The sequence below is a fragment of the Geospiza fortis genome, unplaced genomic scaffold, assembly GCF_000277835.1.
Source record: "Geospiza fortis unplaced genomic scaffold, GeoFor_1.0 scaffold138, whole genome shotgun sequence".
NCBI classification, from domain to species: Eukaryota; Metazoa; Chordata; class Aves; order Passeriformes; family Thraupidae; genus Geospiza; species Geospiza fortis.
Window position 1 is genome coordinate 2,842,023 of NW_005054307.1, and position 19,117 is coordinate 2,861,139.

Below are 19,117 nucleotides of genomic sequence, written 5' to 3' on the forward strand. Positions count from 1 at the left end.
AGCCTTGTAAATATTTGATAACAGGGAAGCCCAACAAAGTGCACAGCTGCAAACAATTTGGAAAGAAAAACAATATAGAATAAATATTTAATATAAATCTGCCATCTGTGGAGTTTTCTTACCTGGTAAAGTCAGTAAAATAGTAAAGTAAAATAAAATAAAATGAAAATAGCCTTTTCAAGTGTGATTGTTGCAGTTTAAGCTAGAAAATTTTATCTGCAACTCATTGAAAACAAGAAAGCAATGTACTGTTTAAGAAAGATGTTGCCCATAGCTCTTCAGTAGCTCTCAGTCAGCATTTCCTGAATTTACACTACATGGCTACAGATTTACTGCTCTATAGGCCAAGTTGGGCTCCATGTCCACAACATAATGCCACCTGGTGAACAGCTACAACAGTGGGCATATGCAGTTTATTGGCACCAGGTTTCTAAAAATGTTTCCCTTCCTTCCCACCTGTCTTTGTAATGTCAGGGTCACAAAACTGCCAAATAACAGGCAAACATCTTTACCTGAACAGACACTGAACAAGTTTGTGGGTTCTGTAATATCTGACTTTCAGTAACTAAAAGATTCTTGTTAATAAAACTCTCAGAAGTTTGTACTCACTAGTGCTCTGTTTAATTAGGCATTTACAGCAAAAGAAAAAAAAACCCCAAACCCCAAAAGACCTCCAAAACCAACAAAGACCCCAAAAACCCCACAAAAATGTTGGCTTCTGACGCAGTTAAAGTCAGTGTTTTCCCTTGCCGTGCCTATAGAATACCTGTGGCACCACAGTTATTTTGCAGCATCTTTGTAAGTCATGCATGTTGATACAAAATCCCTTTTTTCCTATTAACTGTGCAATTGTCATTCTGAATATTTCAAAGCAAATAGTGCCTGTTGGTGTTTGTGAAGGCACCTTGACAGAAGCAGCCTCTCTATTTACAGCAAGGTCTGGGTGCTGCATTCTGGTGGCAATTAAAGCAAGCAGCCCCTATAATTTGCCCCTATAATTGGGTGTTAAATTTGGGCCCAGCACAGGTTAGATTGCTGGCCTGACCTCATTCTGGCGGCAATTAAAGTAAGCAGCCCCTCTAATTTCAAAATTGGGTTTTAAATTTTGAGCACAGGTTAGATTGCTGGCCTGACCTGTTGCTGTCTCAAAACCAAATGCAGAAATGTTTTTCTGAAGTAGATAGAGAATTATTGTCAGACTCACAAAGCTGTTCTTAGGAAATCTCCATTCATGGGTACTACCACAGGGAGAAGGGTTAGATGAAGGTGCAGTTATATATATGAGACATTCTGGTTCCAGGGAAACCCCTCCACAACTCACAGCAGCTTGCACAGCAGCTTCTGTGGCCAAAGAGAGCTTCTCTAGCCCTGTGCTTCAGCACAGGCAAACGGAAAACACAAATTATTAATTTCTGTAATTCTTTTTCTCAGAAGAGCCAAAAAACAAATGGAGAAGGGCCTTGAGAGTGTCCTCTTCTGCATTTTAAGTCACAGCTGCTTGTAGGTCCTGGCATTGTGGTGACCCTTGTTAAGAAGGACATGACATGCTTCTCCTCCTGCCAGGTAAGAAAAGGCAGGACTTGTGAGGAGGGCTGTGCAGCCAACACAGCTGTCAGAAAATGCCCTGAGCTGAATCACTGGTGGTGCCTGCACATGTTGGTATCAAAACCAGAAGATGATACAAGGTTAAATGACCTAAGGCCTGTGAAGGTACCAGCTGTGAAGACATGTAGCATACATACATATAGATGTATACTCACTATATGAAGTGGTATTGTATGAAATATATATAGTCACTACACATCTGTATTGCTAGGAACAGTTTATGCAGCTTTCAACATGTATTTGTTGCCAGTTTGTCTTACAGGGTGGAGGATGAGACAGAACATGAAAGGAAAAATTCCAAGCTTAAACACAAAGCATGAAAAAATGTCGAAATAATGTTCTTTCCCAAAGAAATGACTTCCAGAGAAGTTGTCTTTACTCCTCCTAAGGCAGAATCCCATGCTATGGCTCCACATGTATATGTCTGCATGTTATGAAAATTAATAGTTTTATCAGTAAGATTACAACAGTATTGAAACAACAGCTAACTGCTGTGCTGAAACTGGGTTGTATCCTTACATAAGGACCTGCTGGCTGAGTTGTAGCTGTCTGGGGCACCTCCCTTCCAACAGATAATTCTCATGTGATGAATCAAAAAGAGAAAAATCACTCCAGCTGAGACTGCAGTCATAGGCTCCCAAAGCTTTGCAGCAAGGTACCCCAATGAAATGATTTATACCAACAGACCATTTGAAGGATACTGGGTCTTCTGACACTTATATACACACTCTTAGTTTCACACAAATCCTATGGCAGTGAATTACACAGGACTGTGCTCATGTAATCCTTTCTGCACAGCCAGGCTGTATGGCCCAGCGTGCTGACAGCCACAGGCTGGCTCTCCTGCGTGCTCTGAGGTGTGAGACCCTGACTCACAAACATGCCAAGAACTCAGACCCAAAAATCCACCCTACACACTTGGAAACAGCAATTCTCTCTTGGATACACACAAGACAACCTAGCCACACTGCTCCCCAGATACCCAACAATCCTGGCAAACTTCCCACCTTAAATCTCATAAATGCACAGTTGCACACAAAGACATTGAAACCGCTTTTTAAATCATCATTATTATTATGTTTATCATACTATCAGCAACAGCAATATGAAGAGTAATCAGGAGCCCTGAAAGCATATCCACACCCCACCTTCTTCATTCTTTGGGCTTAGCATTGTTTTAGCAGAAGTATTCATTAACTCCATAGCTTTAGATCTTGTCTGAAGGCATATAACAGGAAGTCAGTCTGCATTAATCTTAAAATGCTGGGGTTTTAAGCTCTGTTAGACTTCTGTGTTGACACTCTTAGGTTAGTACAAGACTACCATTATGCAAACCAACAGAACATCAGTTCCTCTAAAATTGCCCAAGTTCACTTGTGGTAAATGCAATGTAGCTTATCCTGCCTGCAAAACCTGTTTCATATTTGCATGTGCACAAGCTCTTCTCTGTAAATATATGCACCCCCTCAGATAAGTGCAAAACACTGAGCCAATGCTTTTCTCAGAAGTGAAACTCCACCCTTAAAAAAAGAACAGAAGAAATACAAACAAAAAGTTTTTAATCTGAAGGAATGTGACAAGGTAAATAATTTAAAGTCATTAAAAGAAATTTGGCAAGTATTTTCTTCATAACTGGAGAAGCCAGCTCTGCATCATAAAATAGTTGATATTGATTTAATGGGAGCTAGAAGTTTAAGGAGTTCAGTGAGGCTGAAAATCCACCTAGGAGAACAATACCTGAACAGCGTGTCAAGTGAAGGTCAATTAAGAAAGAAAACCAGCTTTATACAGTTTAACTTGTGTACACTAGCACTGTGTTTGATTTTCTTCTTCATATACACACTTTGGGTTAGGTTTCTGGGTCTGAAACTGAACTGTTTGTTGTGGCTGTGATCCTGAAGATCAGATCTCAAAACCACTCAAACTCCCACCTTTATATGCTAAGACCAACAGAAAGAAAAGCAAGAAATTGACACAGCTTAAAGCTGCCTAAATGACATTTTATTACTTAATATTTTTGGAAAAGAGTCAGGGTAGTAGCTCATCATTTACTTTCCTGTATGCTTGGACACAAGCAAGTATATCCTGCTCCACAAATTCAAGGTACACAGGTAGATTTTGACAGAGAATAAAGCCACTGTGCAGGACTATAGGTCTGAAAAACAGACACAGAATGAACTCATTGGTAGATAATGGTTTAGATTTTTATTAACCTTTAAAGCAGAGACGAATATTACAAGAAACATCTCTCTGAAATAAGTATTCTCTCAAATATATGCTTGAGCAGGAAAAATATCCCTCAGAGAAAGGAAGGGATGAACATGATGCAGGCCAGTAACCACCAGGCTGACCCTGGGTACCAGCACAGAGGATCATCAGGCAAAGGTGGCTTTAGGCCTTCTCTGCTAAAGCAAATAGCCACAGTTTAACTTCTAATAAACTTGGGGTTACTGGTTCCTCTGGCAGAGCACAACCATTGCTGAGGATATTCTGGACCAGACAAAAATTACTTTTGACATTCGTCAGATAATGAATAACCAAATAGGCTTATTTTACTGGTTATTGTAACCTGGAACTCTTCCCATCAATTTGAACAAATATTCATTGTCTTACAAAAAAAATTACACTCCCAACAGGAAAAACTTATCCCTTCACTGAACTGCTCACAGGGTTTCTGCCTGAAATGGCCTCTCACTAGCAATTCCAGCAACAACAGATCTCATTACATGCTCACCTTGAGCTGGCAACCTCTCATCCTCCTGAACACAGATTGAAAATAAGATGGAAACAGCCATAATGCACTGAGAAGTGGACAAAAGGATGGCTTATGTTAACAAATAGTTCTGGCATGCTGTTGGTTTCTGGGTGTTTACCGTGTAATTTATCAAAAGGACTTTCTGGCATTAAGGTCTCATGTGGGACTTCAGATTGCTATAAAACAGCAAAACATATCAGCTGCTCATGGCACTTTTGATGCATAAATTATGGCCTACATTTTTAGCCAGTTTTTGTTGTCTCAGGAATTTCAAATGCAAATCATAATTTTTTCAAAGCTCCATGCTTAACTGCCTAAAAATAGGGCATTAGGCTTTGGCAGCTTTTAATAAAATATATGCAACTTTGCATATCTGTCTGGGATAATTTGAATATAAAGTCTTTATTCACATGATAAGAATATTTTAACATTATTTGTCTGTTCTGTGAAACTGGCCATGGATAACATGTTCACAAAAAGGTGTCTAGATCAGTCTTGAGAGTACAAATTTGATTTTTTTCTTTGATAGTTTGGCTGCAAGGTAAAACAGGCTGCTTTCTGTCCTGCTGGGACTGCACAGCTGGCAGTACCTAAGCTAGGTATTTACTTGAAGACTGGGTGTACATGAAATGAGGAAATCCCCAGCCTACATTATCTTCAAATATCTGGCTTCTAGGATGCCTTCAAGATGAACAGTGATCCCGTGCCAAAGAAACAGGAGGGTGAAAGGCAGTGACTGTGAAATGCAGCGGTCTTTTTCTAATCATCACTGCTGCTGAAAGAACACAGGAAATTAAGCTGTTCAGCACCTGCCTACCTGCAGCATAATTAAAAATGAACTAGTCAATCACCTCCACATCTTTTTGCATTTATATTAATTCTTTCTACCTAAATTTTTAATCTCACTCCTTTGTTAACATCATCCTCTGATACCAGAAGTAGCATTAAAAATGGGACCCAAAGCCTGCAGACACTCGCACATGTACTTGAGTTGCCCATTTTTTCTGCTTTATTTACCTCATAAATTGAGGTACACACTGAAGCCTTTGCAGCTTTGCAGATCTGTTTGAAGGCCTTGTGGATAAAATATCTTATGTGCTACGTGACAGCGCATGCTTATGTGTTGTATAATAATGAAATAAATCAGTAACTAATGCCAACAGGGAGCCTCAGCCATAAAGAATATTTATCTGACAAAACCCACAACACTCCCAGCTTTTCATTCTTTAAGTGCCTCCAGTTTTGCAGCTGGTCCCAAGGCTGTGGCTGGACCATACCAATATGGGAGTTAAAAGAAGAGTGTGGCAAACACTCCATGAAGCTCGAGCTGGAGGCAGCAGCCCACGATTGGCAGGCAGAGACCCTGCTAGGAAATCAGTGTTCCCAGGGGGTGCACAGCAGTTGGAAGAGCAGCAGGCAGCTGTGACACACAGCAGCATCAGGGTGAGCAGAGGAGCTGCAGCAAGGTGTTTCAGCACTTAGACCATGGGAAAAGCCACTCAGGGCATTGGAATATTTTTGGAGTGCAACACTGGCTGTATTCACAAGCTCAGCATTTCCAGTCCCATGCAGCGAACAGACCAGATATGCCAGGGGATCCTCCCTGGTATGACACCAAACTCTGGTCCAAGACAGAGCACAGACTGGACTGTAATGTTTAAGAAAGCAATTCAGAGAGTATTTTGACAGATATTCTCTAATGACTCCTGCTGATGCTTGAAATAAATTAAATATTTATTAGCACAGAGAGAGCAAGAATGTTCCTTTCACCTGGTTGTCTAGGAGATATATCCTGCTCAGCTCTTTGAAAATAATTTCTTCCTGCTACTTTAGGTGCCCTTCACGAACTGATTTATATCTTTAAGTTCCTACACATCCTAAAATTCTGTGTAAAAGAGCCAAAATGTTCAGCTATGATTTACAGTTCTTCAGAGTTAGAAGCTGCAGCACTCATTACTGAAGTATTTAAATCTTAATTTACCTACCTTTTATTTTTAAAGGTAAACCCAGACAGTATCAAAGTCATAAGCAGTTGTGTAAGCAGAAGACCTGGCTCTAACAGCCTGCTCTGAAGTACCTGCAATAACTATATTTACAGATTTCCTCAGCATCAGACACTGTGGTGGTGAAAATACTGAACTCATCCCCCAACACACAGGATGCTTTCTTCCATACAGCTGTCTTTCACTTTGGCCCAAAGAGAGGATTCTTATTCCAGTTTTACATGGGAACAGCAATCTGTGCACATGTGGAGCTCTTTAAAAAAAAACCCAACAAAACAATCGACAAAGTTTTTCTTCCCTAAGCCCTTCCTGCGCTACAGAACTTTCACCAAGGACAATTCAAAGGCAACCTTGCACACAATCCCAGTTGCTCTGCAAGGGGCTGGCAGGAGACAAACCTGCAGAAAAAGAAAAAAAAAAGAAAAAAAAATCCCTTCAAGGTGCATTTCTGTTAGGGAGATGCAGGATCCCAGGAAGAAACTATCTCAGAGCTTTTTATACAGCAAAGGAAATCTACCCTTTCAGGTCTTCTCCATCAAATTCCCCCGTTGAAAGGAAGTACCTTGAAATAAGAGCTAACAATCCCATGTGGAGATTAAGTGCTAACATCTTGTCTTTGGCCTTCTCTTAATTATGCTCATTTAATAAGTGAAAAATTATAGTACTTTTTCACCAAGAGATATCTTGATAGTATAGCACAGAAAGGAAAAAAGCCATTACAAACTCTATTCATATTCTAACATGTAATTATAAGATTATAATTGATTTATGTGGTAGCCCTGCGAGCTACAGCTGCTAAAGAAGGAAACATAACAAAGATGAGTGGTTTTCTCACCACAAGAATGCAAATGAGACACATTTGATCACAAGCACTTCCGGGAAATCATTAGGATCTTAGAAATTCCCTAGAATACCTAGTTTAGGAGCAACTTTCCTAGCGTAAGAAATTAAGTTTTCAATCATCACCTGCTAGTAGAGCTGTTCATAAAGGTTTTCAATCACCTGCTAGTAGAGCTGTTCATAAAGAATTTAGCTCATGCCATGCAGTATGGTACACCTGAACATTTTCTTTTCTGAAATTAAATTACTAATGCAGGCACTGAAATCCGTATTTAGAGACTTAATTATAAGCCTGTCTTACAGATGTGTTTGCCACCTGCAGCTCCTATTCAGTTCCCTGTCATTTAGTACCTGGCTTCAGGCAGCCAAGACTGAAAACTGCAGCTTGAAGAATATTATGGGCAACTCCCAACATTTAGGAAGATTCTCCTTACCAGCCTCTGCCATTCTCTGGCCAAACCCCTCTTGATCTTCTACATGGGTCTGGGAAAAACGCTGGCCAAATGCTCAGCTGGTGCAAAGCAGCTAAACTGTACTGGAATCCAGGCCGTGAAAGTTTTGTCTGAGTATGAGTTGTGTAATTTAGTCATTTAAATGTAAATTTGTATCAAGGAAAGGGACTGTCCTTAATGAAGGAGATAGGCTCCATTGCTGTAAAGAACACAGAACTCCTGGTTTTGACAGTTTGAAACTGGCACCCCGAAGGGCAAGGGGTTTGCACTTTGTACCCACTTTCACAGCCCATCATAAAGCTTAGTTAAACACTGGAATGCTTGGTAAACTGCCACTCCTCACACTGAGCAGGTGTTGCTGTGAAAGGTGCACAGTCATGTGTAAGATTTTTACCCCTGTAGGTTTATTCCCCTGGGCTATTTTGGGTTGTATCCAACAAACTGATCAAACTGACAGGACCCAGATTCTTGCTGGCACCTACCTATGCCCAAAATCACTCCACTGAAGCAACATATTCGTGCTCCTGAGGGGTAAATTTGACCCATAGTTTCAAAGCAGCCTGAGAAAGCTGTCTGTTCATTTGAGTAGCCAATGCAACTACTAATAGAAACTACAGCTAGTAGTTCTGCTATTTTCTGTGCATTAACTTTCTTAAGTCTTTGTATTCTCATGAAAACATAGTTGGACTTCTCTGTGTGCCTGTGTTACTGAGCCTTGGCACTGGGGTCTGGTACAACTTCCACTGTCCTCACCCCTCTCTCAGTGCATTCATTTTCCTTTGTACATGACTGTTCAATACTGCCTCTACCCTGGGACTAAAATTCATTTCTAGTATTTATTTCACTAAATTCCTTGGAATAATGTCTACTTTTTCCAGCTGTCTCAATTTAGATAATAAAAGACATTACTTTTTGTTTCGTTGTGAACAGGTCAGACTGGGCCCTGACAGTTACATGCAATTCAGAGCTTATAAGCATTTCATTAAAACTCTGTACAAGCTACACAATTAAACATTTGTTTAATCCCTAACAAATGCCTGGCGTTTGTAGTCCACAAACAGTTAGAACTGAATATCATTCTAAAAAGTTACCCCTCTTCCTCTTCTTGCATCACTGTTCCTTCACTCCTCTGTACACAAAACAAACAAACCTCCCCTTAGCATGGCTTGAGTCCATAATACAACCAAAAGCAAGGGAACAAGAAGGAACACAAATGTTGAGAGTGGCAAGAGCAGTTTTTGCTTTTGCAGAGCTGTGATGACAGATCCTGCTCTTGCTGGCTCTGGGAAAGGAGCAGGTACCAAAGCAGTACCTTCACCAGTGGGGCACGTGCTGCTCTTCCAGCCTTACGTAAAGATCCATGTGACAGAGCCAGGGACTGCAGGAACCTGCACGGCTCCCTCAGAGCAACAAGTCCTGGCACTCTCACACCCACCTACGTGCCAAGGCAAGCCTCACTTTTTTCCCCAGCTACCTCACTGTGCTCCATGCTGTCCTTGGAAATTATCTTTGGTTTGTAAAAAATAATTTTTAAGGGCTTGAATTTAAAAAGAAAGGAAGAAATGATCCTGCTCTTCTACCCACATGGGCAGACATCTATCCAATTAATTTAAGGGTTACTGGAGCTTCATGTTTTCAACATGTTTGCATTATTTGGGTCTCTAGAGTCTAGAACCTCTGTAACTTGCATTTGCAATGCAATCTATTGTCTGTGCACTTGGGATTCTATCCACAGGGCTGAGTTCGCACTGCATAGTGCTGCCAGTCCCTTTCCAGCTACAAAGCTAGGAAGGTGTGACCAGCTGTAATATGATCAGACCATTCACCTGTAGTATTTATTCACACCACAGGCAAAAACAATCGTCACTGGATACAATGGCACTCAGCAATTCTCATGATTAATCATTGCTTAGGGGCTTTAAAGAAAGAGCAGGGAGGAGAAAGGCTGCTTTCCCAGCAAGGAGGAAGAGGTTCTCCCTGTTGCTGTATTTACACCAGACGAATCTTTACACAAGTATTTTATGAGAGGTTTGGACCCACCTGTTGTAAGGGCTCTACAATGCTCACAAAAACAGGCACATGACAACTGCAAATGCTGAGGAAATAAAAGTGGCAGAGCTTTATGTTTAAAGGCAGAGGAGTGATTCCAAAGATGCATACTAACAAGATAATTCATTTTCTTGTGGTTTTGAACCTCAGCTGTCACATTTCTCAGGTTTCGTTGTTTTCAATCATGAAAATCAAAAGCCTTTACAAAACCACAACAAAAAGTCTCAGCAGTAAAACCCACATCAATCATATAGTACCAAGAGCTGCAGTTTTAAGGGAGTCATGCGTAAGGGAACAATAAATTCTATAAATCAGGCTCAGAGAAAACAGAAGCATCTTGAAAAGTGTTAGCTGAACATGACATATTAAGTATAGGGGGCAGAGGCAGGCTTAACGTTTAGTTGAGGTAGAACTCAGTCTATCCTACTTTTTCATTGGCTCTCATACCCTGCAGACTGACACAGCTGCCCAACATACTTGAAATGTACCACAGGGAGATGAGTCTATGTAGGCAGAAAATACTATCAACATAAACCTATTTTAGGATGTATATACTAAGACTTACTCCTCCCCTCTACTTCATTTCTAGAGTTATGATACCAGATCAAGGGATCGCTGCACAACAAATGGAGGATTAAATGCTTTGCATCTTTCCCTTGAGTGACTCAGAACTGAATGCTTCTATGCTTCCTGCATTACTACAAGCACCTCCAGCTTGCTGGCTGACTAGAAATCTTCACAAATACACTAATTTCTGATTCCTTGTTTTTCTAGTTTGCCATTACTCCACAATACTAAATAATGATATTATGGGAAACTTTAAAATACAGTTTCTCCAATTTTCTCCTCTGATCAAAATTAGAGCAGAGATTCCAGCTAGAGTAAGAAAATTGTCCTGAGCATGGCTGCCAATTATTTTGGCTGTTCTTAGTCCTCAGTGATCTCTTGGGCAACTAAAAGCAGTGCTGTGAGATCTCTGCTTACCACGGCAAGCAGTGAGAAGGATAAGTATCCGTGTCAGCACAGGCAGCAGCTACCAAACTGTGTCAAGCATTGCTAAGATCTGGTTTTGGATTGGTCCCATGAAGGTCAAAAAATTCCTGCAACACAATTCAAGTGTAAGATTCAGCAGAATGGGTAACTATTCAGCTGTTTACATGTGAAAATCAGAGCAGAGTTGGCATCTGGTGATTTTTTTAATGTTCTATTGAGACTGGTGACCAGTCACAGCAACAGTAGCAATTTGTCCAAGGTGGTCTGTTTCTCTTTTAATTTTCCAAGGTGGCAACCCTAAAAAACACTGCTTCCTTAAACCTGCCAGTCACTACCTCACCTAAATTTACCTCACCCAAATCTGGCACCTAAAGTCATGTTTATGTATCTGGCTTCACCTTCCAAACATGGAGGTGAAGCCAGATAACAAATATCTCTGGTGTGCACAGAAAGCTTCTGCCTTGTCTTGAAAGTCAGAGTTCTAGTGATCCCTGAAGCATCTTCTGAGAAGTTCTGCACACCCACTGGAAGTCTGAGCTTCCCAGACATGCTGTGTTTCCAGAGTGCAAGCACAGGATGGTCACTGTGTGGCCTGTGGTGGCAGATGAAAAAGGGCTTGCTGCTGTCAAAACTACTCACATACCCAGCTTCTAGTAATGCTCCTTTCCCAGGGTGAGTGAACTGTGTCTTGCTGGTCTGCCACAACAATTCACCCAGTCCTACAGCAGCTCCAGACAGTTCTCTCCCATGGGCAAATTCAAGCAGTGCAGCCTCTTTCCATTCCTAAAAATGGTAGCTGGGGCAGTACCTGCCCTCATCAGACAAGTTCACCTCACCCACAGCACCACAGCTCCCAGCAGGACAGTGGGCTGGCCAGGAAAGACCTCCTCATCACCAGCACTGCTGCCTCGGCTAATCCTACAGCAGGACAGAAGCGTGGCAGGGTTGTTCAGCCAGCCTGTGCCTTGCTCTGAGGTGGGGTGCAGGCACAGAAGTTTTGCTTTTCTGTAGGGAGTCTCAACTCTGTGCTTATGGAGAAGGAATGAGATCAGTATTGGCTCTTTCTGCTGGTACTCATGGTGGGGATGTCAGCCCCTGCCTGAAGCATCTACTGGCACTGCATGAGCAAGTTTGGCCACTGATATGAAAGCAGATTTCTAGCTCACAGGAAGGGGAACCATTCCTGACATTTGTCAGAGGAGATAATTTTAGGAAATCTCTTTCTGATTTCAGTGGCATACTGGATGACAAAATGAATATTTAAAGTATGTGATTCTTTTCTCTAGAAAATAAATCAAGCTTTTTCTAAGAAAGCTGGAGATGCCAAAAATCCACCCTTCCTGATGTAGAGGGAAGAAACAAACACCATGTTAGCTCAACAGCAGTTAGCCTGGGACAGTGTAACAGCAAGTTAAGAGACAATTTTGTGGAACAAAGGAGAAATCCAAACAAAGAGTACCAGAAACGAAACAGTTTGAGCAGGAATAAGGATTAATAAATTTTAGATGTTTGTGAAGTTAACTACCCTCCTGACTTATTAGCAGCACATTTCAGAGTGGACTGGCACAGCCACAGCTGAGCTGCAGACCCTGTTATGGAGGCAGCACTAACAAAAGCAAGGACAGCATGATGCAGAATAGAAAATAAACCCTGACTACAGACACACTCACTCAAACTGGGCTCATCACAGTGGCAGCATTACAAGCAGTTAATCTAATTACATGGAACTACCCATTTCTGTTCCCTCCATATTCAGAATCCTAAAACAAAAGCAGAAACCTCTTCATACACTGCTGTGCAAGTGAAGAAAGAATTTATGCCCAATACAATAACAATGCAGTACAGGATCAAAATGCCACCTTGGTGTTTTCCTGCTCTGAATCATGTGTTGAGGTTGCTACAAAACAACAGTTGCACACACAAATGGAAGCCTGGCAAAGAGATGCAGGGGCAAAGGCAGCACATCCCTTCCCCTCAGAGCTTATGGAGGGGGTGGCAGGGAGGCAGCCTGCAGCTGGCCCGTGTCCTCGCTGGGGTAGCACAGAAGTCCAACTTATCTGCACCTGCCCCATACAAGGAGCAAAGGGAGCTGCTCTGATCAGTGCTCCCAAGTCACACATGAGTGTACCAGAAGCTCCATTCAGAGCCTCCAGAGGTAACCCCAGGATGGGCTTGGCAGCAGCAGCTGTGCCCAGGGGCAGGGTCCCAGTGCCACCCGGCCACAGCTGCAGCAGGATGCAACCCAATGCTGTCATTCAGATCAGGAGCAGGAGGTTGCTCTCTAATTGTCAATCTGTGCTCTTTTCAAAAGAGTTATACACGTAAAATATGTGCCACATCAGAGCCAGTGTGGTAAGTCTGTACAAGGAAGTAAAAAACCAGACAGAGCATTGTTTGCTTGGTTTTTTTCCCTCTTCAAAAATCTTCAGTACACTGGGTGGCACCTCCCCTTCTTCTGAACACAGCCACATCTGTACTCACACCCACAGGAGAAAAGGTCTTTGCAAGGATATGGACAGCCCACCCAAAGGGGTCCCCACAGCCAGCATGGCCATGGGCTGGTGGCTCAGCACCTGCTTTGCTCTCAGGCAGTGACTAATGCTGCATATGACCACACTGAATGAAAGCACCACAAAAAATAATTGCACTCCTGCATGCACCATTAGCTTTACTTCCTGAACTTAATATGGAGTACAAGACAATATCCTAGGTGTTCATATTCCATTTTATTGAGTACTGCTTTGGGACCCTGCTTCCCTATTCCTTCTCTTTAGAGAATGAATGGGAGAAGCTTAATTTAGGACACAAATGCCAAGTGCCAATGCTTTTATTAGTAGGCCACCTGTAACAACACATGAGTGTTTGTTAACTTTTAGAGATCTAAAAAATACATAAATTGGGAATTTTTCTTCCACTCTACTTTGATCAGATTTCAGATTTCAAATATTTGTGATATCTGAAATCTGGGGATTTTAAGTAAATTGTTAAACTTCCTAAACTTATGAGGAAGGGGCTCACTGGGGTTACTAGAGGCTACATGCATATGATCTTGAAATAGAAGCTGAAGTATGCAAAGCAGTGTGCTCGGCCCCCAGCCAAATCAATATGCAATTTGCCACATTCTTTTACTTTCTACACACAGTAATTCTGTGTCTTTTCTTGCTTGGTGCTGTGTTTTCCTTTTCTTGCTTGGTGCTGTGTTTTCCTTGTTGGATGCTCCTTCCTCACACAGAGATGATGGCATGCTCTGGTGTGAGGCAGGGTGTTAATTCAGTCACTGTACAGCTAACTCAATAAAGCAAACATTTACTCTTGTAAAAGTATTCTCAGATGATTAATTATCTTAGACTGTAATGCCCAAATAACTCAATACTGCCTGGGTAAGGAAGGAAGGAAAAGGTATAACCTGGCCTACTATATCATTTATCTGTCTTCCTAGCACCAGCCCAATCTGATTTAGTTCCTGAGGTGCAAAACTTTTTATTCACAGCTATGTCAGCAACAAGTTTGCACATTACAGTACCTCTATGAGGCGCTCTGGCTCACTCCCTTCTTCCACAGTAATTAATTTGGACCTTCCATTTCGTTCGTTGTCCCGAATGCCAACAGCAACCTGCGTAGCCTTCAGCCTCTCGTACTTATTGCACGATGAGCCACACCACTGATAGATCTCCTGAAATAATGAAAACGACACACACTTTAGCAATAGGAGTCAACACAGCAAAATTATGGAATTGATTTCATTAATAATTATCGTACTGGATCTAAACCACCAGAACATCAGTGAATCTACATCTTTCAGAAGTACTTTCTAGAAGAGAGTTGCTCAATCACTTAGATATTTGCAGTATCTATGACAGTCTCAAACTGCACCAGGAGAGATTTAGGTTGGATATTAGAAGAAATTTCTTCATGGAAAGGGTGAATAAACATTGGAATGGGCTGCCCAGGGAGATGGTGGAGTCACACCCATGGAGGTGTTAAGAAAAGACAGAATGTGGCATTTAGTGCTGTGGTCTTGTTGACAAGATGGTGCTCAGTGATCTCAGAGGTCTTTTCCAACCTGTTTTATTCTGTGATGCTGTAATATGCAAGATATTTACATAATATAATTTAGCTTCCACATAACTAAGAGATCACTAAAACTCAGAATAGTCAGAGTTTTGGTTTGAGGTCCAATTACAATTTTATCCCAATTACATATAGAGCTTTAGCTAATTAAAGAATCAGGAACTCCTAAATTTGCTACTACCAATTTTATACATGTCAGTTCCTCTTCTATGGTATTTCAGCAGTGACTCACCTGTGTCAAGAAACAAATTCATTTCAAAATCTCAAGGAAGATCCATACTGCATGTGTTACTAAAGTACAATTAAATCTTTCAATCCAGATTTTAATTGCTGACCTTTTGCAGAATGCAGCATGTTCCCAGGGCACCTCTCAGGAAAGGGAGACACCAGAACCAGCCCAAGACAGGTCACCAGATTCAGCCAGAATCTAAAATCAGAAATCTAAATTCTTTATTCTGAAATGCTTCAAGTTCTGGATGAATAATAGGGATTGCCAAAACTCGAAGCATTTCAGAATAAAAAATTTAGATTTCAGTCTTGATGATAATAACAACTAATGAAAGGCATAACAAGCTGCAGGGATGCTAGAGGCTGGGCTGGAAGGAGCCAGTACAAGGAAGTTACTCATTTTGGCTGGTTGCTTCCCCCACCTTCTCCTGGAAGAAGGTAATTTGATTCTTCACATGATTCTGTCAAATAGTTCAAATAGTACAGCAATAAAGGTACACAGTCTTTTTCAGTTTTAATAAGGTTCAACTGGTTTGTGTTCATCTGCAATGCAAATTTTAATCAGAGCTCTCACTGAATAAATTACTTGGGCTTAGTTTTATGTTGTATATACAACTGTATTAAACTTAAGATTTCAGATGAAAATCTGCTTCATAAAAAAAAAAATCAACTTATTTCTGCTGACCACTGTTGGTCTTTAAGAGTACCTGAAAGGGTGGATTGAGACAAGCGAGGGATGAGGCACAGCTTCTCAGTACTAGCAGATGCAAATTTTTAGAAGACAGCTAACATTCATGGCATCTGCATACAAAACAGAGCTAGTAACTTCCAACAGTCACTTCTCACCAGTATGGACACAAAACCCCCCCACAGTGAGCTCTCAATGATCTCATGGTTCCCTTCCAACCTCTCTTCCCCCTTCAAAAGCATCTCTTCAAAGACAAAGTTTTAAGCTTTGTCAGGATTACACCACAGATTCACAGAACTCTATCCCTTTCAACTTGCAGATGTTATGCAATGAAAGCTGTGAGGTTTTCAGCTTGCCTTTAACAACCTGACTGCAGGCTTAAATTAAAAAACTGCCTCTAAGTTCTTGTTTAAATACTGTCAGTTTACCAAGCATCCAGAATATGGAGACTTAGCTGATGTCAGGTCTGGACCTGATCTTAAATACAACTTTCTACATTTTCCCTGGAAAACAAAATCTCTGTTCATACTTAGGGAAATAATTTTCTAAAGAACTGAATGTGCAGAAAGTAAAACATTTCAATCTGAGCAGATTTTTAATACATTTGTTATTGCCAAGCACTGCTTCAGCCCTTTTCTACCAAATTCATGGAGACTTTCCACAACACAGACTCCTTAGCATTATTCTCATCTTGGCCTATATCCCACTAATAGAGCTTATTTGAAACAGGAATTCTTTATTTCCCATAGATTGCCTTATCCCAGTGTTGATGTGGCAATTGGTGGAGATAGCTCATTCAGAGAGGTTGGAAGTGCAGCTTCAGTTGTACCCATTGGCCTTCTCTTGGTTTTTTGGTAACTGGTGATGGAACCTCAAACAAGTAGCTGCATCTACAAAATGAGTATTTTTGCTGTACTAACCACAAAGGATATTGTGAGACTTGAACTGCCACTGCAAATTACAAAGACCTTTACTTCTTGGACAATAAATTCACATTTTCTTTTCTTAGCCTCTCCTAAAGGCCCCACTGCATCCAAGTTACTCCACATTCACAGTTCACTCTCCCTGTCTGCCTTCAGCCAGCAAGTGACCAAACTGAGCTCTCCTACAGTCCACAGGCTCTAGGCTTCAAATAAACCTAAGGAAGGAGAAGGACCTTTAAAAATCTACAGTCATGGATTTCAGATTTTTAAATTTGCAGGCCTCATTATTTTCCTTAAAAATAATGTTCCATGATCCAGGTTTTCTTCTACTGCATAAACCACCACTTGAATCAACAAGCAGTGTCTGAAAACATTCTTGATCTGGAGATTCACAAGCTCCATTTTACATGGTTATTTAAAAAATACTGATTTTAAAAGCTAAAGAAATAAGAATCTGCTTATTTTTAGAGAATAAAGACACTATTCTTTATTAAAAGCCTGAAAGTTAAACTTCATGTATAATCAAACAGAAGGACATGAGCAGCCACAGGCCATGAAAATGTCCCAAAATACATAATATGGTAATGTATTTACTATGATCACTAAAGTATCTTAAGCATTCAGTGCTAGAAGCATTCAGGAGCTTGGATTTAATTAATTTTTTCTTCTGAACTCAAATAATCTCATTTTCAGTATGTCTAATTTTGAGGCCTCACAGCAGAGAAGCTGAATATCTACAAGTTTGCCTTCCTTATACAACGTATCCATTTCAACCTCTAGGCAGATTCAGTTTTTCAACAATTTAAAACAAGGAGAAGATTTTTAGAAGTTAAAGCTACTTCTTGAGAAGGCAAATATTTTGATCTGGATTTACCTGAAATACAGTCAATTAGTTATTTAACCATATCCAACAACTCATTGGGCTTTTGGGTCGTATTTTGTTATTCATGTATTTATTTTTTAGGCATATAAAGTGCTCAACTAGGGGCAAAATAAGATATTTAGCTTTAGCTCACTCACTACTTTCAGAATTTCCTAGCTGTACTACACCTTCACTATTTTTAGGTTTGTTTTGCTAACTTTATTTGGAATTGGCAGGTTGACAAAAAATGTTTCCATTAAAATGAAAACAGACTTCAAGTGTTCACTCCCCTCAAAATAAAAGAGCTTCATTCATCAGTAATTCTTGTGCCAAGCCCAGTTTATTGTCAGAAGTTTGCACTAGTAGTATTTACTTTTTTAAACCTCTTAAACAGAATTCTGAGAGAGATACCCTATATTAATGTATGTTGGTACCAATATAGTTATCATGGTGAGACAATTAACAGCTGAGGGCAAGAAAACATTATAATGAATAATTTTGTAATGAAACTGACATTTTAATGAATATACTATATTGAGTAATATTGAATAAATATAATATAATGAGTAACACTGTAATGAATATAAATATATAATGAATGAAAATGTTATAACCAATAACAGTAACCACCCTAGAGCTCCTGAGTGAGGCTGGGAAGGCAAGCTGGGTCTGTGCCATGCACACTGTAGTCAAAATGAGCTCTCCCCTCAACTGCACATTTTGGGGAAACAGTTTGGTCTTCTACCCACAGTGTCAGAATTCACTGCTCCTACTCCAAATAGCTTCTGGCCTACAGATTGACCTTGTGCAAGTCACATGAGATTTCTACAGCACATTAAAAATGACCCAACATTTAGCTTCTACACAGAGGTTGTGCATCAGGATGACTATGCATGGCTCATGTGGAACCCTGAGCAAGAGCACCTTGGCACTTTTCCCTGCATGGAGGGGGACTGTGAAAGTACACCTCCTGCTTCCTGCTCCAGCCCCAAATGGCATGCAGAGTAAGAGAAGGAAAAACAAACAAACAAAAATTACTTATTTCAGAAGTGACATAGAAACCAATTTTTTCCCTTCAAACACAGAGCCACCTCTATATTCAACTGGCAGCCTCCTTAGTCTGGAGGCACATGAAAATACACTTTCTTTTCTAGATCTTTTGTGGTCATTTCTGTGGATCTTAGCCAGGACAATGACAGGAAAAGCCAAGAAGCTTAAATGCATAAAGTTCTTCATACTCTATGGACTGGAATGTTCCCACTCACCCCCACTAGTGCACAGAAAAGGAGCTGAACCAGAGATCATTGTTTAAGCTTCTGGTGGACTGGACACCCATGTATCCACAAGGATTCAGTTAAGTTAGTTTTCTTCCTGATGTTGGAGGAAATCCAGATGTTTTGCTGCTTGAGCTGCTGTTGTTTAGAATTAAGATTATCCTGGTATTGACCCCTTAATCCACCGTGGTATAGCAAAAGCTATTCCTAGTGCATGCTAGCAAAACAGGTTTGAGAGGAAAAATGAATGTACCAAGTGCATGACTCTGCTATATCTGACTTATTTTTAGTCTGGAAATTTGTTCCGTTTGAGTCAAATGGGACACTCCAAAGACTGGTTACAAAGACACTATTGTAATTTTACTAGTAATTTT

General features: G+C 40.6%; 1 protein-coding gene across 1 annotated transcript in view; it reads right to left on the reverse strand.

Annotated features, from left to right (window-relative positions):
* Nucleotides 1–19,117, reverse strand: part of SCIN (scinderin) — a 49,847-nt gene that overhangs the window by 16,043 nt on the left and 14,687 nt on the right. Inside the window, exon 6 of the mRNA XM_014312091.2 lies at nt 14,221–14,370. Within this exon, the coding sequence (XP_014167566.1) occupies nt 14,221–14,370 (150 nt within the window). The remainder of the gene's footprint in view (nt 1–14,220; nt 14,371–19,117) is intronic.